The following is a 27,015-nucleotide window of genomic DNA, read 5'->3' on the forward strand; positions in this document are numbered from 1 at the left end:
AGCGCAACAAGGACAAAAAAGCCTGCGCTGGCAGAAAATCTGGGTGAGATCGGCTGCAGCACCTCTTTTGAGATCCCTTCTGCAGCAGAGAGCTGCTCATGGTTGTGCCACTGGGTCCATTAGCCAGTTGCGCTCTCTGGCAGCGAAACATTCTTGATAACGCAGCTGTGAAGGGTCCTCATGGTAGCCATGGCCATCAGCAAAACAAAAATAAAACAACAGCAAGAGCAGCTCTGTGTTAAAATTGTGGTGAAAGCACTGATGGGCTTTTCACCTTTCCTAGCAGACATGCTGCAGTCACATGGCCACGGCTCAGGGGCTCCAGAAAGACGGCGCACTGCTTTTTCCTATTTATTATTACCATGGCGCGAAGGGTGACAACCCATACAGCTCAGCAAGGGAAAGTTACAGCACTCCCCAACCAGCCCCTCTGCTCCAGCTGGGAAATCTCACCTTTACGGGCAGCGAGATCCATGTTAGCAGCCAGCATTATTGCACAGGAAAAAACACACGAACACCATCAGACTGTGAACCAGCACGTGATAGTCCCTGCACTGCTACCTGCAGCCTTGGGGATGACTTTCAGCAGGTGCTCCCGAAAGACAGAGGATGGAACTGCTGCCCATTATCCCATAGCAATTCCTGTCAGAGAATTTACAAGCTAAAACCAAGAAGAATCACTGAGCAAGCAAAACGCCACTCTAAGGGGAAGGGAGAAGGAGCAGAGCAACATGCAGGTGGTTCCCATGGGGTGTTTGACTTTGTGTTTCATCGCTTCACCACCACGCATGTGGGAGATGTCCTCTTCAGTCGGAGTCAGAACTGCTGCTTGAGCTGCTGGAGTGCTGGAGGAGATGAAACAACTTTAGGATAGCATGGAAACAACCCTCCTTCACACCACTTCTGATGCTGCCAGGGGTGCCTGCCCTCAGCACCCCACCGGGGCCAGGTTGAGCCTGCAGCAGTGGCAGCTGCAGACCTGCCTCTCCCCGGGTGTCTTTGCACACCAGCAAAAGGGGTGCCCTCAGGTTTGCACGTGGGATGGGTTGCAAACCAGTAACTAGTTAACATCAGGGCCCCATGGGCCATGCAGAGGGTGAGCCTGCAAGGAGCCAGCACAGCACCACAGCCAGGGTACCCTGACTTGAAGATAAAATAGCTACTACTGACATTACCACAATTTTTATTGCAGTTTATCGCAAAGCTGTCACAAACCATATTTCAGGGTTTGGAGCCATTGTTTTTCTGTTTGGAGAATATTACAAGCATGTCGTGGGTGGACTGGGTTTTTTATCGTTGTTTTACAAAACTGCTCGGGCCAATTAAACAAATTCCAGAAGGGTCCTGATCTCTGCCGGCAAGGGCAGATGGCCAGGCAGATCGCTTTCAGAGCCATTACAGAGCGAGAGGAGCTGACCGTTTGCTTTGCTTTGAAAATGCTCCTACTTTTGATAGTGGAACTGAGGGTTTGTTTAGCAGTCCCTCACTCAGACCTGCTCTGGATGCTGCCCATCTCTGGAATGGCATTTTCTGCAGCATCTACTCCCAGCACAGAGAATTATTTTTTTTCTTTATCTAATTTATTTTATTTTGTAGGAGAGAACTGAACTGCTCCTCTGCTCTGGGACACTGAGCAAATGACCTTTAGGGGAGGTACAACTCACTCTCGGGCAAGCAGGACAAAGTCCTGGGATTTAACACACTGAGTAGCGCACTCTGAGCTGCGTCACTGTTCCCAATGGCTTCAAGAAATTTCACGGATCACGTTTCAAAAGACGTGAAATGACTTACACTTGCCTATTTATTAAGCAAACATCTCCACATCTAAAACAAATCACTGGGGTGGTGGCAGCCCGCTCCAACCACCGCAGGGTGGAAGAGGGGAGCCCCAGCTGCCCAGGCTGGATGCTGCGGCATCCCATGAGGGGGTTCAAAGGACCACAGCAGAGATTCAGAAGGGTCCATTGCCACCTCGCTCTTACCTTGCCTCCATGGTGCTTGGAGTGCTTCTTCTTGTGCTTCTTATGGTGCTTCTGATGACAGCCAGGGGGGCACGGTGAGCACCCCGGCATTCCTGGTGGTCCGGGATGCGGGTGCCCATGGGGATGATGCCCTGGTTGGGGGTGCCCATGGTGGTGCTGCCCCGGTGGGTAGGGGCCAGGTGGAGTGGGGCCACAGGGACAGCCACCTGGGGGTCCTGGGGGATAAGCCCCAGGGGTGCCAGGTGGCACTGGAGGGTAGCCGGGGTAGTGACCTGCTGGAGTGCCAGGACCAGGGTATCCCGGAGGAGCAGATGGGCAAATTTGGACTCGTGGTGGTGGCACCCCCCCGGGTGCACCTAGGAAGAAGAGGGGGGCTGTTAGCAAGCAGAACTGGGCTCCCCCCATACAGACAATGCAGGGAGCTGGTGTACCCATGCACCCAAAGGACCCCTCCTGGTCTACCCCCCTCCTCACAAACGATGCCCCCCTCCCCTTTGGCATGCAGGTAATCCCTCCGGTGCCTGTGGCGGTTGCATAGAGCTCTTCCTCAAGCCCTCATGCCTGCGTGGTACCTGCCCAGCCCCGCGGCCGCTCACCTGGGTTGGGGTTCCACATCCTCCACGGCCCCCGAGCTGCAAGGGAAAGACAGGCACTGTCAGTGCTCCCTCCCAGCACCTCCTGTCACAGGGATGTCATCGCCCTGCCAGCAGCCAGGACATGGCTCCCCTGTCCTACATGTCTGCCCCAGGCAGAAACCAGGCTCACTTCCTCAGGAATGCTGACACCCCCAGACCCCAGCAGCCACCCTGCCCCTTCAGGTGACAGCACCAACACCAAGAGCGACTGTCCTCATCTCTGTGCACCCTCAGAGTCCAGGCGTGTGTGTACTGTTAATGGAAATACTAACCCACCTCCAGCCAAGCCTGGGTGCCCAGCCCATGTCTTCATGGACCACGAGGGACTGGGGACGCCATGTCTGGGTGCAGTGCCAGCCATGGGGACAGTGCACCCTGACCCACAGGTGCCCACGCTCCCACTGCCCTCGTGCCCCCCAACTGCCCTGCACCCCCCAGGCGCTGCTGCCTCAGGAGCCGCTTCTGCTCACCGAACCTGCCGAAAAGCTCCCAGCAGAGGCGATGCCGGCAGACCCTCTGCAGGCACCACTGCCAGCAGCACCCCCGATCGCTGTCCTTGGCACGGCTCGCCCAGGGTGGCGGGCACCCACTAAATACCAGGGCCCTGCCCAGGTGACAAGGGGTGTGGCAGGCAGGGGTGACACAGCGTAACAGTGGAACCAGCCGCACCACTCCCTGTGCCATGGTCATCACCATGGGCACATGGGAAATGTCAACACGCCGCTCCCAGCCGGTACAAAGGTCCCACAGGGCTGATAAAAACATAGGACGGAGGGTGATGGTTTCACATCCCGACATCAGGTGTTGGGATGAGTCAGGCATCCCCACCATGAACCCTGGCTTGGCGCTCCCAGCGTGGGCACAGCATCCAGGGGCAGGGGCTGGCACAGGTGGGGTCACCCTCCTGCAGGCACTGCTGTGGGTCAGCAGGGTCCAGCTAATGACTCCCTGTGACACTGATCAGGGTGCTGCCATGGGGTGCAGGTGGCGGAGGGGATATCTGCCATCAGACCCGTTCAAGAGAGGCAGGGCTCGGTGCCCTGATGCTCAGGTCTTTCTCTCAGGGAGTCTGTGAGGAGGGGGCAGAGCTCCTCCCGTCCCATCCCCACCTTCTTGCTAACATTCCCAATACTGCCCCGCATTTGGCAGTGCTGCTTTCCCGGGCCAGTGAGCAATGCAACGGGCTGGTCTCGTCACGCAGTGTCAAAAAGACACCTTGCAGGAAAGGATTGCACCAGGGCTTGCCCCAGCCCTGCGGGCAGCGGGGTGTCTCGGGGGGGGCAGTTCTGGGCATGGATATACAGAGGGGTGTGTGGGGCCAGGAGGTGCCCACGCACTGGTATCCCCTCCTGGGCAGTGCTGTCCCCTCTGTTGGGATCCCTGTGGCCCCAAGCACTGCCAGCCCAGCCAGCTCCTTCTGCCCCAGGGAGTGGGGGGATGGAGACCAGGGTCTGAACCCCACACGGCAAAAATCACCCTTAGCCAGGGAAAGGCCAGCAGGGGACAGGACGCTCCTGAGGCAGAGACCGAAGGAGCCCAGGCAGGGATGACACGATTCCCAGCTGTATTTGCCACTGCAGAGCCCCCAGCGCATCCCTGAGCCCCTCTCAGGCTGCCCGCTTCTCCAGCAGCGTCAGCACGAGCGCCGAGCCTTGCTTCGCCTCCTCCAGCAGCCCGGAGACCTTCTGTGACATCTACACAGCGAGGGAGAAGGTGCATCATTTGCCTCTCAACATGACAGAAGAGCAATCCACCATCCACCCCATGCATCCCGCTGGTGGCAAAGGAACGAGGTGCCTGGGAACGAAGGGTCCCAGGGGCTTCATCTCCATCTCTGTCCCACCCCATCCTTGCCACCAGGGCTGGGACACACTCACGGCCTCTGCTTACGGCGAGCTTGAACTTCTCATCCGTTATGTCTTTGAGGTTGATCATGACGTTGAAGTAAGCTCCGAACACAGCTGCTTCCAGCATTTTGGCTCCCACCTAGGAAAAGAGGCTTGTGAGAAGGTCTTCTGCACCGGTATTCTCAGGACATGGCTCCAGCAGTGGGAACCATTCGCGGCCTTGCCACACAGGTGGGGAAATTCAGGCAAGGATTGGTGGAGGTCAAGTCTTCTACAAGGGCTGTAAGCTGCCAGAAATTTAGCAGATGGAAATCCCTGGCCAGTTTGGGAAGCCTGGCTGGAGACCAGAGGTCAGGACATGATGGGACACCTCGCAGGGAGAAGCCATGAGCCCAGCAGCCTCCAAAGCCCCGGCTGGGGCAGCGCTGAGCCTGGGGCTGTACCTGGATGTCAGACTTGCAGGCCAGGTTGCAGTGGCGTGCCAGCTCCTTCAGAGCAGGCCAGAGCCCGCTCACCTTCTCTGCCAGGGCACAGGGCACCCTCACTGCCGTCTTCAGCCCCTGCTGCATGGCAGCTGTGCGCCTGCGAGGGGGGGCAGCCCCAGCGTGAGAGCTGGGCAGCCATGCTCCCCCAGCCTGCAAGACCCCACCAGCCCAGCTCACCTCTCCTGCTCTTCGGGGGTGCTTTTTGGCAGCTTCATAGCTTCCTGCAGGACAAGAAAAACAGATTTTCTGCCATTTTCTCCAAGACCCTGTGTGCCTTGGATTGGGGGCCATGGCAGACCCGATAGCTCCCATGCTTTTCCAAACCTTTAGGTGATGATGTCCCTTCCCCTGGGCCCTGGCTTGGACCAAGGTCACAGCCCTGCTCCTAAAGACACCAGGGTACACAATGCCAGCCCCCCCTCCCAGCTGGAAAGCCCCCTGCTTCTCCATGGCATATCTGCCACCAGTGGGGCCTCACCATGTAGCTGCTGAAGGCACGGGAGTCAGCGTCCACCATTGCCACCAGTTCATCCATGGCCTGGTGGAAGGGGGGAATCAGCTTCCTCATGACGGGGTCCAGCTCCTCAAACTGCCGCTTCCCATAACTCATCAGCCCCACCATGCAGCCCAGTGCTGCTCCCTGCAAGGCCACAGGGATAAATCCTCCAACTGGTCACTGTGCCCACCGCTACCACCATGCTGGCTCTCCTCAGCAGTTCAGCACACCCAGAGGACCCCCGAGGCAGGCAGGGACCCCATCCCACTGTGTGGCACGTACCAGGGCACCCGCAGCTGCAGACACAGAACCTCCTCCTGGTGCTGCCGACCTCCCACCGACTGCTCGCACAAAGGTGCCCAGCGGCTTGGCCACCAGCCCCCCATCCACCTCTCCTGCCTGCACCAGGTACCTGTGGCACAACAGCTCCACGGGTCAGAGCACACACACCCCCCAGACGCAGGGACACCCACCACCCCCTCCCTCTCCCTTTTCAGCCAGCACTGCCCCCTTCAATAGGTTTTCATCCACCCCTTGGCTCTGTGGGTGGCTGAGAAGGGGGGTAACCCCCAAAAAACCCAGTGGGAGGGTTGGGGAGAGGACAAGGAGCCCCACGGGGACCGACGGAGAGCTGGGGAGCACTTGTCCTGGTGGTGTGGTGGGTTGCTCCAAGTTAGACAGGGTGGGCTCACGCAAAGGGTGTTTGGTGGGACAGAAACACACCTGCAGCCATGTCCCCAGGGGGGATGACAAGGACATAAAGAGCATGTTCCCCCCCACAGACATGTGTTTTACACCAGGCACTGCAGCACAGCATGTACATGCTCAAGTTTGGCCAGAAAACCTGCCCCCGTTGCCTGCCTGAGTGACCTGGAGTCCCTGCACCCCATGTTTACAACCATCAGCATCTGGGAGAAGGGACGACCCCGTTCCTGCCCAACACCCGGCAGAGATGACCCCAAGGTGAGAAGAGGAGCTGGGCGTAGGCACCGCTCCTAAAACAAGCCAAGTGCAAGACACAGGCAGCAGGATGCCCCCCGTCCGGGCAGGGACGGGCACCGTGATGAGAAGCAGGATGGGGGTCCCTACTCAATGATGCGCTCCCGGGGGTGAAACGGAGACAGGGAGTCCAAGCCCAGCCGGCTGACCACCTGCAAGAAGCAGCACCGCCATGTCAGCCCCATCATGTTAAGTCACATTGCATCCTCATTCCCCGCTGTTAATTAACCATGGGTGATCCAGCCCTAGGACAGAGTTGCTCGGGCCATCACCCAGGGAGAGACAGCTGGCGTCACCAGCTTGTCCCACCCCATACGTGCGGGCAGCATGCGGCTGCCTACAAACACTGATAAATAATTAGCTTGCTCTTATCTAGAATGTTCCCCATAGGGTGGAAATGTCCCTCCCTCCTGCAGCTGAAAAGCAGAGCCTGTCTCCTTGTTCCCAGCTCATGCTGGTCCTGGGACAGTTGCCCATAAAGCCACACACTGTCCTTGAGCTCTGGGGAGGTCTCCTTCCCCTCCTGGCCTCCGTGTAGGCAAGATGGGCAGCTGCTGCCTGCACTCTGTGCTCAGGGGATGGGCTATCTGCTCTGTGAGCATCGTGGCATCCTCAGGACAACAAGAAACTTGTCCTGCTCGCTGTGCCCTCACAGCTCACCAGGCACCACCCCTAGAGACAAGTGTCATGCCCTGGGGACTGCTGTGGTCCTAAATCTCTGCTCAGTGCCACTTTGGGAGGCTGGGGGGGGCTTCACATGTTTCTCTCATTATTCCACCCTCATCTTGGTACCAGGAGGAGCCACATTACCAGCCTGATCTTCTGTTCCTCCTCCAGGATGAACAGGTTTTCCTTCTTGATGTAAAACTCGGCCGTGTCCAGCATGGCCTTCTTGGGGACAAGCCCCACCAGCTGGGACCCCACCACAGGGAGATTCAGTGCCTGCAAAGAACATCAGAAATGCAACTGTCCCCAGAGCCACCCACCTTGCCGCCACTACTACCCCAGCCTGATGATTCTCAGGACCTGGGGAGCTCATGGAAAAGCCTTCAATGGAGGAGCTGGGGGCTAGCAGCAAGTTGCTGAGCTTTTGGGGTTTTCGTGCCGTTCAGCACTCTGCTCAATGGGAGATAAAGTAGAACCTGACCTGGGGATGGGGAGAAAAACTTGGAGGGAGACATCCTCTACCAAGCCCCTACTGAAACAAGCACGTCTCACCACCCCGTGCCACCCACCTCCGCGTCTCGGCAGACCTCCTCATAGACGGCGTGGAGCGGTGTGGTCTCAAAATCCAGCAGGTTCGTCGAAACCTGGGCTATGTTCTCTTCTTCCAAATACCAGCCAATGCCCTGCACCCTCTTCAAGCGCCCAGGCTGCCAAGAACTGCCACAGTCAAGGCATGGCCCAGGAGGCCGGGGGGCAATCAGGTCTGCTCCCAGCGCGCTGCCGGCACAGGGGTACCTGGTCGGTGCCACGACCCTGCTCACGGAGGTTGAGGGCGATGCGGTGAGCCAGCTCTTTGGTGCACAGCAAGTTGACATTGTATGCAATAAGGAAGGTCCGAGCACCCGTCACCGTGGCCCCCCACCGGGGGACAAAGGTTGGTGGCCCAAAATCAGGCGCCCACTCTGGTTTTGCAAGCTGGGGAGGAAGGAGGAGAGCGTGTGGGCTGGCACTGCCGAGCAGCATGGGCCACCCTCCTGGGGATGGCATCTCCCTGCCCAGCTGGCATCTGCCATCACCACCTCCATGTTCAGCGGCACCCAAAATGTTTCACCAGCTCCTCTCTGTGTGAGGGGTTTATGCCAGCCCCCAGCACTCTCCCTGAAGCTGGGGAGGTATGGCTCAGCTCTGCCCAGCCCGTGCTACCCAGAGAGGTGCTGCCAGGCTCACCTTCTCAGGGAGCGCCTCGTACTCCCCGGCACGGATGGTGGGCAGGGCTTTCCTGCTCTCCTCCTGTGCCGCCTCGCCGTACAGGTAAACTGCAAGAGAAAGTCAGGGACGAGCGCTGCCAGGCAGGGGCTGGCAGCATGTCATCTGGTTTTGCCCGTTTGGAGGCAAACACCATTTGGTTAAGGTTTTGCAAAAGGTGTGCCTTTTCTCCACAGCTGGAAGCATATGGGGTGGGATGGGGTGGGCAGAGGTTCCTGGTCCTCACTCACCAGGAACCCCCAGCTCCGCTGCCAAGCGCTGCCCAAAGACGTGGGCGCAGGTGACGCACTCCTCCATGCTGACGTTCATCACCGGCACGAAGGGGCAGACATCCAGGGCCCCCATGCGAGGGTGTTCACCTGGCGACAGGGCAGAGAGAAGGATGGGAGCTGGGAAAAGCAAGCAGACAAGGAGGGAGGACGGCCCTTTCCCAGTTTCTTTTGCAGACTGGGCACTGCCACCACGAGGAAAGCCGAGTTTGCAGCAGTAATATCTACTCCAGCCCAGGGACAGGAGGGATTCAGCCTGTCTGGATCAGGAGGACGAGCAAGAGCTTTGCACAGTCCCAGCACCATCCACCCCGGCAGCAGCCAGCTGCAGGTGCAGTAACGTGCCGTGCTTGGCCACTGGCAGCTGATTTTAGCTCCAGCCATGCAAGGTGCAGCCAGAGCTGACCACGCACGGCAGCCAAGGGATGCTTCACACCAGATCAACTCCCACACCCCCCAGAAGCTCACCCGCGTGCCGGCTCATGTCAATGAGCTGCCCGGCCACACGGGCCGCGCTCAGTGCGCCTTCGACGACAGCCTCGGGGGAGCCCACAAAGGTGTAGACAGTGCGGTTGGTGGAGGCACCAGCGTCCACGTCCAGCAGCACGCAGCCCGGTGTCCGGGAGATGGCCTGCCCCAGCGCATCGATCACCTGCCGGGCAGCAGAGGGGAGCAAGGTGGTTGAGCCAGCCAGACCCCCACCACAGCCCCAGCTTTGCAAGGTGGGGGATGCCTTTTCTCAACCGTCCCCCTTCCCACCGGTGATAGGGTTGCGGATGACCCCACAATCAGTGGGGATGCAGCCCTGCACTGCAGACTTATGCAGGACCCAAAGGCACGAGCATCCCACTCCTACCCAGGGGGTTTGGGACACCCCTGGCTTCCAGCAAGACGCAAACCCACTGTGGTAGGGAGAAATACCCAGCTGCTGCCACACATTGGAGGGTACCATCCCAAATTCCTGTTCCTAAGGATACTGCCCCCCTGCCAGCTTCCAAGCAGATTTGGCTCTGCAAATCCTGTTCCCTCGGGGAAGCAGGGATTTTATGGCAGTTTTGGGTCCGCTGAACTCCTGTATCCCCAGCAGGGGCAAAGTTCAGCCTGAGGCTGATGCCCAGAATGGATCCCACTAACCTGGACAATGTATTTTGGCACAAAACCTGCAAGCGGTCTTTCTCTAAGGGTATACAGAAGAAATACAGCAGGAAAAAATGCCAGACCACCCTGAGACCTGGTGCTACAGCAGCCTGCACACAACGGGGAGGTCTGAGCCCCCATTTTGCACCAAGGTGCCAAAAAGCAAGCAGGGGCTACCTTCAGGTATTTTTGGCATTAGCCAGGCAGGGCAAGGTGCACAGCACTTCAGAGGAGCAGGGCAGAGTCTGGCAGCGGTTGCTGCTTGCACAGACCCCTGCCAAGGCAGCCCAGCTGTCAGCACCCCAGCATCACCCACCCCCCAGCCACTCCATGTGCTCCCTCACCTCTTTGTTATTCCCCTCCGAGAAGTTTGGGACACACTCCACCAGCTTGGCCATGGTCTCAGGGTCTGCCTCACGGTCTGCCTGCTCCACACGGTTCCCAGCTCTCCTCCTTGCACCCTGTGGGTTTACCTGCCCTTTCCTGTCCCACAGCAGAGGAAAATCCTCCCAGCACCTTCTTCACAGCAACCAACTTCACAGTTGCCCCCGAGCCAGGGTTTCTCATTAACCACATCGATCTGTGGCCAGGAGACAGAAAGGGTCTTGGATAAACAACACGGTACTGGCCCTTCTGTGGCTGCAGCAGATCTGAGCACACCAGCACTGAGTGCTCACCAGGGCCAGCCTACACTGCTAATTACCCACAAGTGTAATTAATTGCTAGAAGGTGATGCTGCTTTATTGAAAGCACCTGCTGCACCCAGCACCATGCTGTGGCAACCAGATGGGACAGCCTGCTCCTGCCAAAGGCACAGCAATAGGACCACCAGTACTCCATAACGGTGAAGGAAAATGTCCCCCAAGACCCCCAAAGCGTGGGCACCCCAGGATACAGTCTGGGCACCGAGGTGGTGGGCAAAATCTCTCGCTGTGAGCAGGATTCGAACCTGCGCAGGGAGACCCTATTGGATTTCGAGTCCAACGCCTTCACCACTCGGCCATCACAGCCCCATGCCTCCACACCTGGGGGGGGACACCTGCCCCCGCCCTGGGCACCCCCTGGGCACCCCGCTTTCCTGGGAGGGGGGGACATGTCCCCGCACACCGGCTCAGCCCCGCTGTGCTGCCCAGGGGCTGCTGGCAGGGCCTGTGCGCACCCAGTGGCTGCAGGGACAGCGGGGTCCCTGGGCAGCAGTGCCCCCCCAGCCCCCCAGGGCCCGGCACAGGGTGGGGGTGCCCGTGCAGCTGTGCACCCCGGCTCGTTGGTCTAGGGGTATGATTCTCGCTTAGGGTGCGAGAGGTCCCGGGTTCAACTCCCGGACGAGCCCTTCTTTTGGGCACCCGCCGCTGGGCTCAGCCCCCGTAGGGATGGGGCACAGATGGGGTGGCAGTGCCCAGCACAAGGAGGGACAGGCGGCCTCCCGAGCTTGGCCATGTCCATGCTGCCAGGACAGTCCCACCATGGCCGGTAGCGAGGTGCTGCTCCGTGCCCCGTGGGCTGAGACACGGCTCAGCCGTGGCCAGGGCTTGTCCCCTCCCAGCGGGGAAGGGGTGTTGGGGACAGCAGAAGGGGGATGTGCTGCCACCCCACCCCCGCTGGGCAGCTCTGGCCAGGGGCAGAGCCACATAGCTGGCAAGGGAAGCAGCCACCGGGATTCAGGAAGCTGGGAGGAGAAACCCTGGCAGGAGAGGGACATCAGCCTTGGGATGTCCCATGCAGCAGGAAAGGGGATGTTTCTTATGGATACTTCCAGGGGGGAAAAAAAGGACATGGAGATGCTGGGGGTTGAACCCAGGGCCTCTTACATGCGAAGCAAGCGCTCTCCCGCTGAGCTACATCCCCCTGCCCAGGAGTGCCCAGGCACTGGTGCTGTCCCTGCGCTGCACCAGTGATGTCCAAGCTTGGTAAAACCAGTGTCAGTTGTAAGAGAAACCCTCCTGCGCTGGGTTAGTAGAGAGCAGCAAGGATGCCACCCCCAAAGGAGAGTGTGTCCCAAAAGAGGGGCTCGTCCGGGAGTTGAACCCGGGACCTCTCGCACCCGAAGCGAGAATCATACCCCTAGACCAACGAGCCGGGGTGCTGCACCCCATGGCACCCCCACCCCCATTTTGGGGTTAGGGATGCAGCTGAGGCTGTAGCTTTCCCACACACCACCACAGCCTGCGGATGCCAGGAAGCACCCCCAGTGCAGCCGTGCCCGCAGGCACCCAGGGATTTTCGGGGGGGCCTGGGGGGCTCCGCCAGCCCGGCAGCCGGCAGGGAGGGGGCTCTGGTGAGGCAAAAAGGACATGGAGATGCTGGGGGTCGATCCCAGGGCCTCTTGCATGCAAAGCAAGCGCTCTCCCGCTGAGCTACATCCCCCTGTACCAGCAGGACCTCGCTGCCAGCTCTTGGGGGTCCATCCTGCCCATGGGGACGTGCCCAGCGAGGACAGAGGAACAAGCCCTCCATCCCCTAATACATGCCCGGGTTGTGTCACAGCCCCATGTGCCACCAGGGAGGGTGGGTGCCCAAAAGAAGGGCTCGTCCGGGAGTTGAACCCGGGACCTCTCGCACCCGAAGCGAGAATCATACCCCTAGACCAACGAGCCGGGGCAAAGCCACCCTCCCTGCCCTCGTCCCCTGTGCTCCATCCACCCATGGCACTGCGCACAGTGTCATTGCTCCTGGGTGCCCCGTTTCCCATCACCGTCCCTCAGACACCCATCTCACGTGGTTCCATAGCTAACGAACTGCCTCTCCCCTTCCCCACAGGTACCGGCATGGCTCTGGGACAAGGGACAGGAACAACAAGCACCAGGTTCCGCGCAAATTCCTCCAGCTTTTCATTTCTCCCAGCCACCAGGAGCTGCCAGCCATAGGGGTCAGCAGGATGCTGGTGCTGGGGACTCCACGAGTGCCATGGGGGACAGGACTGGGAGGGCATCTCCGGAGTAGGACAGGGGGATTTTTTCTTGACACAGTCCCCAAAGGTAGGGCTGCCTGTAGCTGTGCTGGGGTGGGAAGCCAGGCTGCTACGGGAGCCCCAGCTGGTGGGGATCGCCCTCCACACAGGACAGCCATGGGAGAAACAGGATAAAGAGCTGATTTTCAGACAGTCCTCCTGCAACGAGCCTCTAATGCTAATTATAACACCCTGCAGGCTGTGCCAGAGCAAGGGTTCCCTCCCTGTGGCACATCCAAACCCCATGAGCTGAGCCGGGGAAGTGGGAGGGTGGATCAGCCATAGGCAGTGCCAGCCAGCCTTGCTCCTGTCCCCTGCAAACCAGGGGGACTGGGGAGAGCAGGCAGGGGGACCACAGCCACTCTACCCAGTAACAACCAGATCGCCCTTCTCTTTGGGAAATGTGCAGGCACCTAATTCTCGGCAAACGTGAATTAACGGCCCGGGAATATTTAATTGAACAATTCTTGAGTTTGAAACTCAAATTCCCAAGTATTTCCTCCCCAGGATTTTGCAAACCGTTGGGATGAGGAGGAGGAGGAGGAGGAGGAGGAGCAGGAGGAGCAGGAGGTGCAGGACAGCCGGGAGCAGCGTCTGGTGATGGTTTGGGCTTAGGGCGAGGCACGGTGCTGGCGGAGCCCAGAGGGCTGTGGGCTCGTTGGGGTGCAAGCCCTGGGAGCCCCACTCTCACAGGCAGTACCAGGAAGGCCAGCCCAGCATACCAGTGCCTTTTGATTTGCTTGCTTCTTCCCCCGTGACTCACACCAAGGCAGCCTGTTATTTTCCTGCTCTATGGGATTTCCAGCCCTGGGGAAGAACCGGAGCCCTTGCCTGAGCCATCGCCTGTCTGGCTCCCCAGGCGGGAGCGGGGCCCTTTCGTGGCAGGGAGTGCAACCGGCGAGCCCCTGCCCCGCGGTCAGTCTGTGGGTGCCCGGGGTGGGGGGTCCTCCTGGTGGTGCCCTCTCCTCCCTCTTATCCAGGCCATGCAACCGCTTTCTCTCCCTTTCCTGGGAGCAGGCATCCTCCCTGCTTTGGTGGGAAATTGCATTGCAAGGCTTTTCTGGGTGAGGAAGGAGGTTTTCATTGCCAGACAAGTCCCATCCCAGCCTGCCATGCCTGCAGGCTCCCAGCTCCAGGGGCTCCATCTCTCCACCCGGCTGGCTCCAGGGTGCACGTTCCCAAGCGCTCTGGCCAGAACTCCTTGCCCCAGCAGGGAGGACAAGGGACACCGCCTGTTGAGGCCAGCCGGCCCTCCTGGTGTTGCCCTCAGCTTGGTGCTCAGGTGCTGGGGTGGGATACACCTTTTGTAACCTAGCAAAAGCAGGGGCAGTGGATCTGTCTCTTCAGCCTGTCCCACTGCTGTGAGTGACTGGGATTTTTGTCTTCTCATCTGGATGTGCAGAGAAGCCACAGATTGGTGTGCTGGGATCTCACTGAGCCAGCAATCATCCAGCCACCACCAATGCATCCATCCTTGCCACCAGCCCCATGCTGCCTGCAGCTTCCAGTCCTGATGGTCCCACTCACTTACTATTCACACCAGTCTTCCCTTCTCCATGACAACTCTCTATGCTTCTCCACTTGTTCCAACTCAAATCATGACTTCACCCCTCCTCCCCACCTCATCCATTCCCCGAGTGGCAAGGTACCCACCACCATGCGAGATGCTCACTGGCTGCTTCTGTTGGCTTCCCCAAGTACATAAATGCAGAGAAACCCGAGCAAGCTCATTTGTCACATGTGGTGGTGCAGGCTGGGATGTCCCAGGCACCCCAGACAGACACCCCAAGGCTCTGACCCCACCATAAGGAGCTACCCCCTCACCTTCCCAGGCCAGCGTGTTTTAGCTGCTCCCTGTTGAGCTGGCATACCTTACCGTAATTTCTGCACTGTAGTTTCTGCTGGTGCAGTTGACTTCACCGAAGCAAAGGGCAGAAGAAAGAAAATTAAGGGGAATAGGGATGTCCAAGAAGCAATAACTGTTGCTGGAGGAGGATGCTAAGTGACAGCAGGGAGAAGGTTTCCTCCAAGGACACAAGGAGGTGAGGGAGGATGGGAGGTGAGCAGGAGATGTGGAACTCAACAGATGCATGTCTGGCCAAAGGGTTGCACCTGGGCTATGCTCCAGGCTTTTCTGAGAAATGCTTTTGCTGTTGCTGCTTTTGAAACCCCTAAGTAGGCAATTCTGGGACCAAACCCCAGGATCCAGCTATTTCCTTCCATGTGCATCCTTCCACCTGCTAAACATTATTTTCCATCTCAGCCTTAGTACGTAGCTCCCTGTTTCTCACCAGTCTTCGGCTGCACTGTCTTTGCAGGAACCTGTATTTTAGGGCCTGATCAGCAGGTCTGTGGGCTCCTGCCCTGGGCAAGAGCTGGATGGGGGGGGATACGTAGTGGCGTGAATTCAGGACAGCACGGCTCCCAGCCGAGAGTCACAGCACCCGAGGGGGGCAGGGTGCCAGCTCCCTTAGGACAGGGAGCCCTGCAGGGCACCAAGGTCCTCACTTCCCCGACTGTCTGCACTAAGGCATCGCAATTTTCAAGTCAAATCAAGGACCTGTGTGGATTTTAGTCTCCTTTAAGACACTGGATCTTCAGAAAAAAAAAAAAAAAAAAAAAGGTATAACCTCACCAATGGAGTCATTCAGTGAAAAGCCACATAAAAACGTCATTATTCTTTCCTTCTGCTCCATCCTGGACTGTCCTGTGCAGCAGACCGGTGGAAGACAGTTGCACAAGCCCCAAATGCCTACAGCTTCCTCATAAAGCTTTTTCTGGAAATCCAGTGCTTTTCCTCATGGCAGTGTTCTGGAGAATTTTGTGCCCTATCTTGGTAGAAAGTTTCTGGAGCTGGGTTAAAAATCTCTGAGCAGTCCTTGGAAGAGGGATGTGAAACCACACCTCTCTTCTGGTGCTCTAACTGCTGAGCAATTGCCACATAAATTTTCTCCCAATTAGGAACACCTCTGAAGATCTCCTGAGCAATAAAACCAGTTGAGCTTGGTCAAAGGCTTTTGAAGACCAACGTAATTCCAAGCTCAGCATAATCCCTTATTATAAACACTCATAAGCTTTATGCAAATTGTCACACTACCAAATTGCTTGAGGTATGAAAGAAGATTTAAACAGCAGCCACAGAGGACTCTTAATTCCTCCCTCCATCAGCTGAAAAGGTTCTGCTTGATGATACGTGGCATCTTAAAGAAAGGCTTTACTCTGTGCCTGACATCTTTCTTTCCAGAGACATCTGCATCCACTCCCTGTAAAACAATTAGTCTCCAGTTCTCTAATGTGTTCAGCTAAAGTCTTGGATCCCAGTCCTTGGGAAGAGCTCAGCGCGGAGCTCACTGTGCCCTGAGTGGGGGTGGGGATGGGGTTATCCTTGTCCTTCTCTAACTGCCCAGCTCACAAGCAGGGGACCTGCAGGTCTCCACTCAGCAGCACAGCAAAGCTCCCTGCTGAGCACTGGTCCAGCTGTTGCTCTTGCCTCTGTATCTGGAGCACACAGGAAAAATACAGTTTCCTCTTCATGTCTTTATTATGATGTTTATATATCTTTCCTGCTGGCATTACCACAGGTCTGACCGTCCATCACGCTTTGTGTCTCTGAGAAATGTCAGGATGCCTCTCCCCAGGACACCTCTGATCAGTTAGTGCCCAGTCACAGGTCCCAGCACATTTGGGCTTCTGAATGTCTGTGTCCGGAGAAAACCTGGGTAACCCTGCACTGTTTCACATCGCACGCACCCCTCTTTGACAGTGCTGGGGATGCTACTGTGTGCATGAGCTGCGGGACGAGGTGCACCTGCATCCAGGGTGGGGTGGCATTCCCTGAGCCATCATACTGAGCTGGCATGGGAACACGAGTATATTCAGCTCGTGTTATTCACAGGGCTTACTCAAGGCAAACGCTGCAGCTGCGCCTGTGCATATGCATGTCTACGTGCACATGGAGCAGCACAGAGCAAAGCACTGCTGCTGCTTCACGGAGAGATACAGCCAGATGTAGACACATCACATGCCCATCACATGGGCTATCTAGGTTTGAGTCAATACACTTATTTTTTATAAGGCCCCTTTTGCCACATGCTGTTATAAAAAGCAAGAATGAAGAGCCTAATGCTTGAGGTCTGATTTTGCCCTGGTATATCTTAGGAATTTTCTGCTTTTCATTGTCACTCATAAAACATTGAGTGAATTGGGCATAGGATGACCATCCAAAAAAGCATCTCCCAAGAAGCCCACTTCCACCTTTTTTCCCTGATGCCACATCCATCCTCCTTAGCTCACCCAAAAAATTGCTGCAAAATGCAGGGTAAATGCCATTTTTAACATGCCAAACCTTAGCGTTCCCACCTCCTCGAGGGAACAGGCAACAAGCCTGCTCCTGTGGGAAGTCTTCCCACAGCAGGTGCTTCCTGTGGGGCAGCAGGAGAGCTTTCCAGGCTGAGAAAGTTGCCTGCGGGCTGGTCACAGCAAACCACACACTTATGTCAGCACAGCGCGGCGCTGAGCAGCAGAAACTCCCTTTTCAGACCAAAAAACCCTCTCCCCCCAGCAACAAGCTGCCTCCAGAGCAGGTTACCCCTCCAGACCAGAGGCACAAAGAACACCAGAAGACTCAGGCTATGATTGTAGCATGACTTTAATGAGAAGGAGAATAAACCAGTTCAGAGTATAAGAAGTGCATTTCCAGCGCTCAGTAACAAAATGGATAAACCCCACTGCAAGGGACAAGGGACAAGCCGATCCATACAAGGTGTTCCTCTGCCCCACCACCCCATTACTATCATCTTCCACCTACAGCCTGCTAGAAGCATTTTCGCCCAGCCAGCAGCAAACACTGTGTAGCACCGCAGGGTGTGACACCTACGTGGAAATATAAAGTAAGGCTTAGCGAGAAAAAGGTATACAGAGGCACGGTCTTGCCAAGCTCACAAGGCTCCCTTCCTCCTGGGGGGGCTGCGGGTGCCCCCCAAAGCTGGGAAACCCACAGGCATTTCCTTAGTCCTCTTCCCCAGTCTCGGTCCTGTGCTTTGTTTGTCCTTCTTCCCGACACGGCCACTCTGCTGGCATTGGTGGGAGGGGGTGACCGCTGGGGACACCCCTACAGCCCACTGCCCAGGCACAGCAGTCCCGCCTTCCCCAGCCCTCGGGGACCCCCAGAGGCCACGGGGACCCCGCAGCACCGGAGGTAGCTCCCAACTGCCGCTGACGCCGTGGACCCCACGGTCGTGTTCTGCGGGTAGGAGCTGAGGATGGGCCCGGGCAGGGTGACCACGACAGTGGGGGGCTGGATGATGGCAGTGGAGTCCCCGCAGCGGCGGAAGCAGGGCTGGTTGCAGCTGGCAGCCAGTGGCCGCGGACCACAGGAGGAGGGCAGGCACAGGTCGTAGCAGGACATCGCTCGGCGAGGACGTGCACCTGAAAGCCAGAGCAAGGACGTAAATGCAAGGCAGAGGCTGGTCCGTCCCTGCTGAGCCTTCATTCAGCTGTTCCCATAATAAGAGGGGCGTCAAAGCTAGCTAGAGGGGCAGTCTGGATGGTTTAGAAACCCTGAAGGAAGGCTTTCCAAATGGGCAGGAGCTGGATTCCCCCTTCCCTTGCCCCGTAACCCGCTCAGGAGAAAGTGAGGAGTGTGGTTTGAGCTGCAGGTCTGGGGGAGCTGGAGGCACCAGACACAGAGCAGACCCGCTCCTGCACGCTGCTGCCTTCCAGCTGACAGCAAGCCTCCCGCGAGCCAAACCCTTGCTCAGATGCGCCTACTTGTAGCAAAATCCACTTAATACAATGTGAGTGAGCTGAACTTAATGTGAGCTGAGCTTTCCCATCCCAAAATATAAGGGACCTTCCATAAACAGGGACACATCTATCCCCACAACCTGGGCATGTGCCATTCTTTCTTTTTTTCTTCTTCAGCAAGAAAAACCAGGCAGGACGCACCTGGCTGTGCGGTTAGGGACCCTGCAAGCCCTGCACCCCACAGCCCCTCACACTCCTCATTCTGGAGCAGAAATAAACCCTTCCCCGACAGCCTCCACATGCAGGAGGGAGGCAGGTAACCAACCTTGAACTCTTGCAGAGGACCGGGCACAAGGCATCGGTGAAAGCAACAGCTCAGTGGGGAGGAGACGGAGCCCGTCTTGACTTACCCAGGCAGAGGAGGCGGCGGTGGCAGCTGGGAGCGGGTGGTGGGGCTGGGTGCCGTCCGGGGTTTTATAGGGTGCCCCGGCCCCCGGGGGAGCGGGTGCATACCTTCCACCTGAAACTCCCCAACAACCAGCAGTTTTCTCCTGGAAAGCTCCCCTGGCTGATTAAACAGTTCCCTCTTTCATCTGTCATGTTTTGTTTCCATTTAATACTGAGTAAGATTGAAATGATTCGGGCTACAGGCATTAATTACCTTGCTTCCCAAGGCCAACGTACATTTTAGGTCTTAATGCCACCAGGCAGGAGTGTTTCAGCAGAATTTAGGACAGGCGCATCCCCGGCGCATTGCTCCCCACCTTCCCCTGAGCACAACCACTTCAGCTCCCCAGTGCACCTGAGGTGAGCTCAGTGATGTAGGCTGAACACAAGAAACATATATTTGTATATATATATACATATATATATAAACATATATATATAAACCCTGCGACAGAGGTCACACTGACAGCAGGAAACCCAGGGGGGGCTGCTGGGGCAAGGGGGCTGGGGGACCACCCACAGCTGGGAGAAAAATGCTGGAGGGCATTTCTCCTGCCCCAGCCACCCAGGAGCTACAGACGCAGACATGGGACTGGAGCTAGCCCGGCTTGAGAAAAATGTTGCCCTTTTAGATCCACTTAGAGGATTTTACCTTTTTTTATTATTATTCCTCACACCTTGGAAGGCATATCAGATTTTAAAAGCAAAGTAATCGTGGGCTCTGCAGTCCACCCCTGAAGGGGATGCACACCAAAACCGACTGATTTTGTGCAGTGAGTTCATTTCTGAGGCCCAAAGCCCTTCCAGCCTGCTCCTCGGACATGCCGACCACCGTGAGCCAGAAGTTCACAGCTACGCTTCCTTCTGATGGAGCAACATCATCAAGACATTTTTAATTACAGGCTGCAGCGTGACACCAGATTGCTCTGCTGAAAGCCTGTTAGCTGCTCAACCGCTGGGGAGTCGCCAAAGCCCCGACCTGCACTTAAACGTGAATCACCTGCACACTGGGGAGAGGGAGTCACTGGCATGGTCCCAAGCAGGGGGATGAGCCATCAGGCTTTAGGGCCAAGGAAAGTTTGAAAAAGGCTTTTCATTTCACGCCAGCAGAGCCCAGATGAAGGCACAAACATCTTCTGCCTCAAAAATAAATGATGGTAGTACTGGGGCACATGTACTATGCATGCGTGGGGCCGGGGGCTGTCAGCATCGCAGTTAAAGACATGCCTTGTGGGGTTCTGAGGGTCATTTCAGTTCCTAGGGTGACCTGGCCTTGCAGAGCCATGGCTGATAGCACTGGATTGTCCTTGGTGAAGCTTCCCTGCCCTGCCTGCCAGGGCAAAGTAGCCTTCCAGAGGTGCCGGGGTCAATCCCAGCTATTTTTAACAACATTCTGGAAGGGTAAAGAGTAAATCAGCTTTTCCAAGGTGCAGTGGGGAGGATGGGTGCTTCAGACAGCAGCAATTTGCAGCCTGCTAAAGTAAGGCAGGAAGCTGTGGGCTCATCACAACCTTCTAAATGGCAATTTGTTGAGCAGGAAAGGATGAGGCTTTATTTTAAGCTTTACCTTGCTGCTTTTTACAGTACTCTCAAATAATAAAACAATGCCACAGGTGCACCTTGGACCCACAGCACTCCCATGATCCCAGGGAAAACAGCCCTTCCTGGGGGATGCCCTTCCAGGCTTCCAGACACAGGCTGGGATCTTCTGATTTGCAGCCTCACTGTGTGTTTCAGTTTTGCAACCCAGTTGAGGTTCTGCTCACATGGGACCATCATGCTGCAGAAGAACGTCCATGGATGCAGCGATGCTTGAAATAAATGCAGGAGGGCAAGTAGAGAGGGCATGCTGTTGAATGTGAGCAGATCTGTGTACTGAAACAAGTGCTTTGCCTGGAGAAGGGGATGGGAAAAACCAGAGGCACGTGTCAGGAAGTTAAAATAATCAGATTTGTGTAATGCATGAGATTAAAACAAAGGAAAACCATGGGGGAAAGAGCTCTTCCTGGAAATGCAGGTATTTAAGAGAAAGAGGAGGACTTGTTTTTCCAACCCCTATTCATTTCAGGGAATGAACACTTTCTGCTTGAGACATGACTTTCTCTAGAGGAACCACAAAACAAAGAAAATTTCACCAAACCAAACACGTCAGACACATTTTCTTAATTTCTGCAAAGGATCCAGTCTGTGTGGCCATCTCAGCCCTGGTTCTTCCTGCAGATAAGGGCATGAGGAGAAACATGGTGCAGGACCAATACTCGCTGTGTTTCCCTTCCCATCACCAGCCCCAGCAGCACTCTCTGACTCCAGTTTCACCCCTCTGCATTTTGATTTCTGACAATCCAAGGACAAGATGTCTCTGAGACCAGCTGGAGGGTGGAAGCTTGCCTTGCCCCAAAATTTCTCCTGAAAGCCACAGGCAAAGGCACATTTTGGAGCAGCAACAGACCCCCTGCATCCCATCTCCAAGGAACACCTGCATCCAGTGCCCTCAGTTGGGGCTTGCCCCTGGGCTGCAGCCAGCCTCTGGGCAGCAGGACACGTGGGGACCACTCCCAGGCAGCTGATGGGCGAGCAGGACACCCTGGTGCCAGGAGGCAGCATCCTGATGCAGACAGATCCACCCAGGGGCTGCCCCTCCGCTGCAGCCGCAGAGCATCCTCGGCTGCCTGTGCCCTTGCCGGGGAAGACGCAGGATGCTTCAGGGCCACTGTGAGCAGCCTGGGGAGCGGAGCCCAGCCGGTGCCACTGGGGAGAGCCAGGCCCTGGCTGCGTGTGCTGCCCTGGGGCTGCAGATGATCCAGTTTCATGCCGCCACATGTCCCTTATAATTGCCGAGTCCCCAGGTGGGCTGATGTTCCACAGCGTCACCGAGGCTGGCATGTCTCCCCCCCCGCAGGAGGCCTTGTCACCGCACACCAGGGCAGGGGCATGTGTGTGCTGGGGCAGACAGCCCAGCAGGGCTGAAGGGTGTCCCAAGGGAGTCAGCTCGTCTCCTCTCCCGGCTGCCTCTGCCCTGCAAGCCCCCAGGTCCCATCCTGCTGCAGCAGCCACCAAGCCATGCACCACCATCCAAGGAGGAGCCTGCACCCACCGCCCCTTCCTATTTCACCATCTCCAGCTGCAAGGTGGTGTCTCTCTGGGGCTGTAACCCCTGGTGCACCAAAATCCATGCCTTTTCCCCAGGAAACCTCCTGCAGGGCACCTGGCTGTTCAGGCACAGACATCCCACTTTCCCAGGATGGCAGAGCTGGCTGAGCACCACAGCGTCTCACAACAGCGGGACAGGATGGGGCCAGTGTTTCCCTGCCGCCTGATCATTGTTTCTGGCTAGGGAGATGCTGACAGAGGGAAGCAGGTCCCAGCTGCTCCCCAGGCACCTCCCCAAGGCTTGGAAAGGAAACGTGGCTCCAGGGAAGGTCACCAAGCCAGTGCTGGGTTTGCAACATGGGCAGCCAAGTCTGAGTGTCCTCACCTTGCCTCCAAGCCACAGCACTGCCTGGCCACATCTGTGGAAAGAAGGGGTGGGAGCGAGGAAGGCACCTGCAAGGCTGGCACAACACACGTCCCCAGCTGCATCAAAGCACAGGTGTGCTTTGAGAATTGCAAGACTTCCCTCTCTGCAAGACCATGGAGATTTCAGCAGTTAAACACCCCACCCACCCACCCCCAAGCAGACAGGGGGTTTTAACTCTTTCCTCTTCATCTCGCAGTAGCTCACTCTGCTCTCCCCAGGAACCTCCACCGCGCGCACTGCTGCAGACACAGGAGCGAGCTGCCGGCATGCAGCAGCCATACCACCCCCACAGAAAGTAGCTCTAGGACGTGGCAATGGCTCCGTGAGGCACAGCTTTGTCCAGATGGCTTTTGGCTCCCATCAGCACAGCAGGGATGCCCAGGGCTTGTGTATGAGACGCAGAAAGGAATAAATTGGCTGACAGAGAGCAGAAGGGAAAAAAGCAGAGAGCAGGCTCAGGGTGTGCCCGCATCACTGCCCGGCCAGCACGGCCAGCCAGCTGCTGGCCTTCCCTGCCCATCCTCTGGTGCTTTGCCTCCTGGAGAAGATGCTGTTCACTGGCAGGAGGGCAGGTGGGCTCGGGGAGCAGAGGGGGATGGTAGCCTGCTCCTGCACGGGAGCGTGGGGCCAGGCACGTTGCACAGGAGGGCAACACAGGTCGCTGTGCAGCCAGGAGCAGGTCTGGCAAGTGGGAGCAGCAATCCAGGGGCAGAGGTGTATTTAACAGGGCAGAGCAAAACAAGAGAGAGGCAGGAGGAAGGTGGCCATGCCGAAGGTGGCACCAAAAGCTTCCTGCTGGGTGGGAGGTCCCTGAAGGTCCGACGAGGGTGGGATTCGAACCCACGCGTGCAGAGCACAATGGATTAGCAGTCCATCGCCTTCACCACTCGGCCACCTCGTCCCATGTCCCAGCCAGTTTTTTGGTTATTTTTTTCCCCTTTTTTCACCAAGGGCTGCAAACCTGTGGCTGGTTCTTCAGGGCACCCTCTGCAGAGCCCCAGCAGCCCACCCGCCTGGCCGTGGCAGCCGGCAGCCCGCCCACCCGAGGCAGGGCAGAGCAGCAAGCCTTTGCCAGTCATCCGCCCTCTCCGTGTTCTCTGCTGTCCCCGTGGTCAGCGGATGGCAAAGGGTGAGGTGGCATTTATTTTTGCCATAAAAGTGTGTCCCCCAAGCTTTGTTACTTGCCGCAGGTCTCCATCACCCACACACCACCAAGCACTCACCCCACATCCAGAGGGTTTTCCTGCATGCTTCAGAAGCACCAGCTGCACAAATGAAGAACGGGGAAGGTGGTGGGGGTCCAGCAAATGAAGAACAGGGAAGGTGGTGGGGGTCCAGCAAATGAAGAACGGGGAAGGTGGTGGGGGTCCAGCCAGCACTGGATGTGCCTTTTTATTTCCCAAATACTCTCAGGTCCAGAGACAGTTTGGGTCATGCCAAGGGAGAGGGAGAAGAAGGAAACTCCTTTCCCCCAGAGTGGGGTCACCTGGGACAGAGAGGCGGGGAGGGGGCTTCGCTGTTCTGGACAGGGCAGGGACCCCCAGTTTGAAGCAGGGAGGAAAAACAGCCCCAGGCACAGGCACCACTGGGAGTCGAACCCAGGATCTCCTGTTTACTAGACAGGCGCTTTAACCAGCTAAGCCATGGCGCCCACCTGCCCCCCAGCCATGGGGTGCCCCCCCAACACACTTGACCCTCTGCCTGACACCCCCCTCCCCCCTCCATGCCACACACTGCTGCCCCAGGTCTGGGATACCCCAGATCCCAAACCTTTCTCCATCTGCAACTGGGAGTACCTCCAGTGCTGACCCAGGCTCCTGGCACAGGGACATCAACATGTTCCCTGCCAGCACCAGCTGTGTTTTGGGGTCCCAGCCCCTGTGGGGACTTGCCACCCCCTCCCCTTTCCCTGACAGAGCTCTGCCAGATGCCCCCAGGCCATGTGCTTCCCCAAGGCAACTTCAGCTCTTTCTCTGCCTGCTCACCCCAGCAACCTGGGGGTCCCCAGAGCACCCCTTGGCTGGCCAGCTCACCCAGCGGTTCCCAAGGCCAACTAAAACAATCTCACTGTGTCCTCCAAGGGCTCAGGCACCCCCAAAGTCTCCAGTTTTTTGAGAGGTGCATGAGACACACCAAGGAGGAAAGTAGCCAAGAGCAGCTCCCCAGTGCAGTGGGCACTGATGACACCCACGCCCACCCAGCTCCATTTACCTCCTCCCAGCCTGGCCCAACCCTGACACTGCAGAAGGGACAGTGACCTGCTTGGCCATCGCCATTGCCACCCAGCAGGAAGGCTGAAACGGTGAGGGCAAAACATCCCACAGCACCCTCTGCCGTGCCAGTGCCCAACTGGGATCGTCCACAGGGGATACTGGTGACCCCAGTCAGCGGCAGCTCCTAGGTGCTGGGAACTGAGTGCTCTCCCTGGCACTTGTGCTGGCAGCGCAGGCAGGGCTGGGGCAGGGTCGATGGGGACAAGGGGATGGATCGGCAGTGGTGCCACGTGTGCACCCCGGCTCATTGGTCTAGGGGTATGATTCTCGCTTAGGGTGCGAGAGGTCCCGGGTTCAACTCCCGGACGAGCCCTTCTTTTGGGCACCCACCGCCCCACTACCCAACAGATGCTCCCACCACCACCAAGATTCACACCAAGAGACGCCCCAAGACCCCGCGCAAGGGGCACAAGGTGCCCCCACACCCTGCAGTGCCCGGGCACGGGGGGAAAGGGACCCCGGCATTCCCTGCAGGCAGCGCGTGCCAGGAAGCACCCCCAGCGCAGCCGTGCCCGCAGGCACCCAGCGATTTTCGGGGGGCCTGGGGGGCTCTGCCAGCCCGGCAGCCGGCAGGGAGTGGGCTCTGGTGAGGCAAAAAGGACATGGAGATGCTGGGGGTCGATCCCAGGGCCTCTTGCATGCAAAGCAAGCGCTCTCCCGCTGAGCTACATCCCCCATGGCTGGGCAGGGTGGGGGCCTCTGCTCACCCGCTCGGACCCCAGGGTCCCCAGGGTCCCCAACCAGACCATCGGGGCTGAGCTCCACCATCCCCATTGCTGCTTCTAAGGGCTTTCATCCTGGCTTCGGGATGTGCCCACCCAAAACACTCTGCCCATCCCTGCCGCATCAGGCACCGGCGCCCTCCCAGCACCCAGGCCATGGTCCCACCGCCAGCCAGGGTCATGCGCACCCACCGGGGAGGGTGGGTGCCCAAAAGAAGGGCTCGTCCGGGAGCTGAGCCCGGGACCTCTCGCACCCAAAGCGAGAATCATACCCCTAGACCAACGAGCCAGGTGGGGTGCAGCACTGTATTGCACCCCCAGCCCCTCTGCCCCACACACATTGGGGACTTGGGGGCACCTCAGGATGCATGTCCCTGGGCACGTGCTGGGAGCACGGAGGTCCCTCTGGCTGTGGCCACAGGACATTAGTGCCCAGCACCTCCACATCCTACCTTCTTCGGGGGGTTTCCCCCTCAGAGCCATCTCCCAGCACCCTGCAGGTTTTGCAATGACCACAGCTCTGCAGCATCGCCCGCCACACTTCTTCTTCCGTGGGGCACCCCCCAAAGGCAATGGCCTTGTCTGACCTGCCTTTCTCCTCACTCCCAGAAAATCCATCCTTCCCTGGCCGCCGGAGCTGCTGAATGTGGGGTTTGGGGGGCTGCAGGCACTGGGTGTCCCTTGGGTGCTGCGGGCTGGTGAGTGGGTCGGGGTGGGGAAGGAGGTTCTGGGGAAGAGCAGGGGCATGATTTTTTGACACAGCCCTCGGGCAGAGCTGCCCACTGGGGTTGTCACCCGTTCTGTTCTATGACCCCATCGGGGCTGAGCCTGGCACTGTGTGCCTGAAAGAAGGAATTGTCCCAGACTTGAAGCCAGGACTGTGGCACCCTAAGCAAGAATCATACCCCTAGACCAACAAGCCCGGGTGCACAGCTGGCACCCAGCAGAGATCCTGCCTGCCGTGACCCTCCCTCCCCTCTGCTTGACAGCCATCGTCTCCCCCAGCTCCCAGGCATGTGGCACGGGGCCATGATGAGGAGCTGCCTGCGTGTCAGCAAAATGCTGCCCACCTCCCCATCGCACCCCCTCGAAGGCTGCTGCCTCAGCTCTCCCGGGTCTGCAACAGCTGGAAAATCTTGGGGAAACCTGTGCCAGGGCTATGGCAGCCCCAGCCTGGGGCATCAGCCACGGAGCAGGTTCCCTCCTGCAGGACCTGCTCAACGGGGAGAAGCGCAGGGCTGGGGCTGCCCTGGCTCCCCTCACCCTCCCACCTCCTCTGCGCCAGGACCCCCGTGTGGGCGCCCCAGGACCCAGGGCACTGGGGCAGTGGGTAAAATCTCTCGCTGTGAGCAGGATTCGAACCTGCGCAGGGAGACCCTATTGGATTTCTAGTCCAACGCCTTCACCACTCGGCCATTACAGCCCCATGCCTCCACACCTGGGGGGGGACATCTGCCCCCGCCCTGGGCACCCTCCGCGTCCGACGGGCACCCCACTTTCCTGGGACGGGGGGGCATGTCCGGGGTGGCCAGTGCGTCCCCGCACACCGGCTCAGCCCCGCTGCGCTGCCCAGGGGCTGCTG

The 27,015-nt window shown here is 58.0% G+C and overlaps 2 protein-coding genes and 11 non-coding genes across 15 annotated transcripts; 2 read left to right on the forward strand and 11 right to left on the reverse strand.

Annotated features, from left to right (window-relative positions):
- Positions 1-523: 523 nt before the first annotated feature.
- FTCD (formimidoyltransferase cyclodeaminase) lies at positions 524-10,344 on the reverse strand. Of its 3 annotated transcripts, none has more exons than XM_040603345.1 (17): positions 10,127-10,344; positions 9,114-9,297; positions 8,607-8,735; positions 8,338-8,426; positions 7,906-8,085; positions 7,680-7,817; positions 7,255-7,386; positions 6,535-6,596; positions 5,728-5,857; positions 5,428-5,589; positions 5,127-5,170; positions 4,908-5,046; positions 4,508-4,603; positions 4,094-4,311; positions 2,579-2,614; positions 1,983-2,338; positions 524-845 (listed from the first exon to the last, which is right to left on the reverse strand). In XM_040603345.1, the coding sequence occupies exons 1-14, from the start codon at positions 10,178-10,180 to the stop codon at positions 4,225-4,227; spliced, it is 1,626 nt and encodes a 541-aa protein (XP_040459279.1). In that variant the 5' UTR covers positions 10,181-10,344; the 3' UTR covers positions 524-845; positions 1,983-2,338; positions 2,579-2,614; positions 4,094-4,224. The 3 variants fall into 3 exon arrangements, with proteins under 3 accessions (XP_040459279.1, XP_040459278.1, XP_040459277.1); XM_040603344.1 differs by having other exon boundaries at positions 3,093-4,311; XM_040603343.1 differs by having other exon boundaries at positions 3,088-4,311.
- Positions 10,345-10,710: 366 nt separating this feature from the next.
- Positions 10,711-10,792, reverse strand: TRNAS-CGA. Its single transcript has one exon. It is a non-coding gene; the product is annotated as a tRNA-Ser (tRNA).
- Positions 10,793-11,040: 248 nt separating this feature from the next.
- On the forward strand, positions 11,041-11,112 carry TRNAP-AGG. The gene has a single exon. It is a non-coding gene; the product is annotated as a tRNA-Pro (tRNA).
- A 443-nt stretch (positions 11,113-11,555) lies between these two features.
- Positions 11,556-11,627, reverse strand: TRNAA-CGC. The gene has a single exon. It is a non-coding gene; the product is annotated as a tRNA-Ala (tRNA).
- A 159-nt stretch (positions 11,628-11,786) lies between these two features.
- On the reverse strand, positions 11,787-11,858 carry TRNAP-CGG. The gene has a single exon. It is a non-coding gene; the product is annotated as a tRNA-Pro (tRNA).
- Positions 11,859-12,074: 216 nt separating this feature from the next.
- On the reverse strand, positions 12,075-12,146 carry TRNAA-UGC. Its single transcript has one exon. It is a non-coding gene; the product is annotated as a tRNA-Ala (tRNA).
- A 158-nt stretch (positions 12,147-12,304) lies between these two features.
- On the reverse strand, positions 12,305-12,376 carry TRNAP-CGG. Its single transcript has one exon. It is a non-coding gene; the product is annotated as a tRNA-Pro (tRNA).
- A 5,463-nt stretch (positions 12,377-17,839) lies between these two features.
- Positions 17,840-18,833, reverse strand: LOC121092226 (feather beta keratin-like). The gene is made up of 2 exons (XM_040602841.1): positions 18,800-18,833; positions 17,840-18,156 (listed from the first exon to the last, which is right to left on the reverse strand). Exons 1-2 carry the CDS (start codon positions 18,831-18,833, stop codon positions 17,840-17,842), a joined length of 351 nt encoding a protein of 116 aa, XP_040458775.1.
- Positions 18,834-23,257: 4,424 nt separating this feature from the next.
- Positions 23,258-23,339, reverse strand: TRNAS-GCU. The gene has a single exon. It is a non-coding gene; the product is annotated as a tRNA-Ser (tRNA).
- Positions 23,340-24,015: 676 nt separating this feature from the next.
- On the reverse strand, positions 24,016-24,089 carry TRNAT-AGU. The gene has a single exon. It is a non-coding gene; the product is annotated as a tRNA-Thr (tRNA).
- Positions 24,090-24,952: 863 nt separating this feature from the next.
- TRNAP-AGG lies at positions 24,953-25,024 on the forward strand. The gene has a single exon. It is a non-coding gene; the product is annotated as a tRNA-Pro (tRNA).
- A 290-nt stretch (positions 25,025-25,314) lies between these two features.
- TRNAA-UGC lies at positions 25,315-25,386 on the reverse strand. The gene has a single exon. It is a non-coding gene; the product is annotated as a tRNA-Ala (tRNA).
- Positions 25,387-26,774: 1,388 nt separating this feature from the next.
- TRNAS-AGA lies at positions 26,775-26,856 on the reverse strand. The gene has a single exon. It is a non-coding gene; the product is annotated as a tRNA-Ser (tRNA).
- Positions 26,857-27,015: the final 159 nt, after the last annotated feature.

Source organism: Falco naumanni, chromosome 8 (genome assembly GCF_017639655.2).
Source record: "Falco naumanni isolate bFalNau1 chromosome 8, bFalNau1.pat, whole genome shotgun sequence".
Lineage (NCBI taxonomy): Eukaryota > Metazoa > Chordata > Aves > Falconiformes > Falconidae > Falco > Falco naumanni.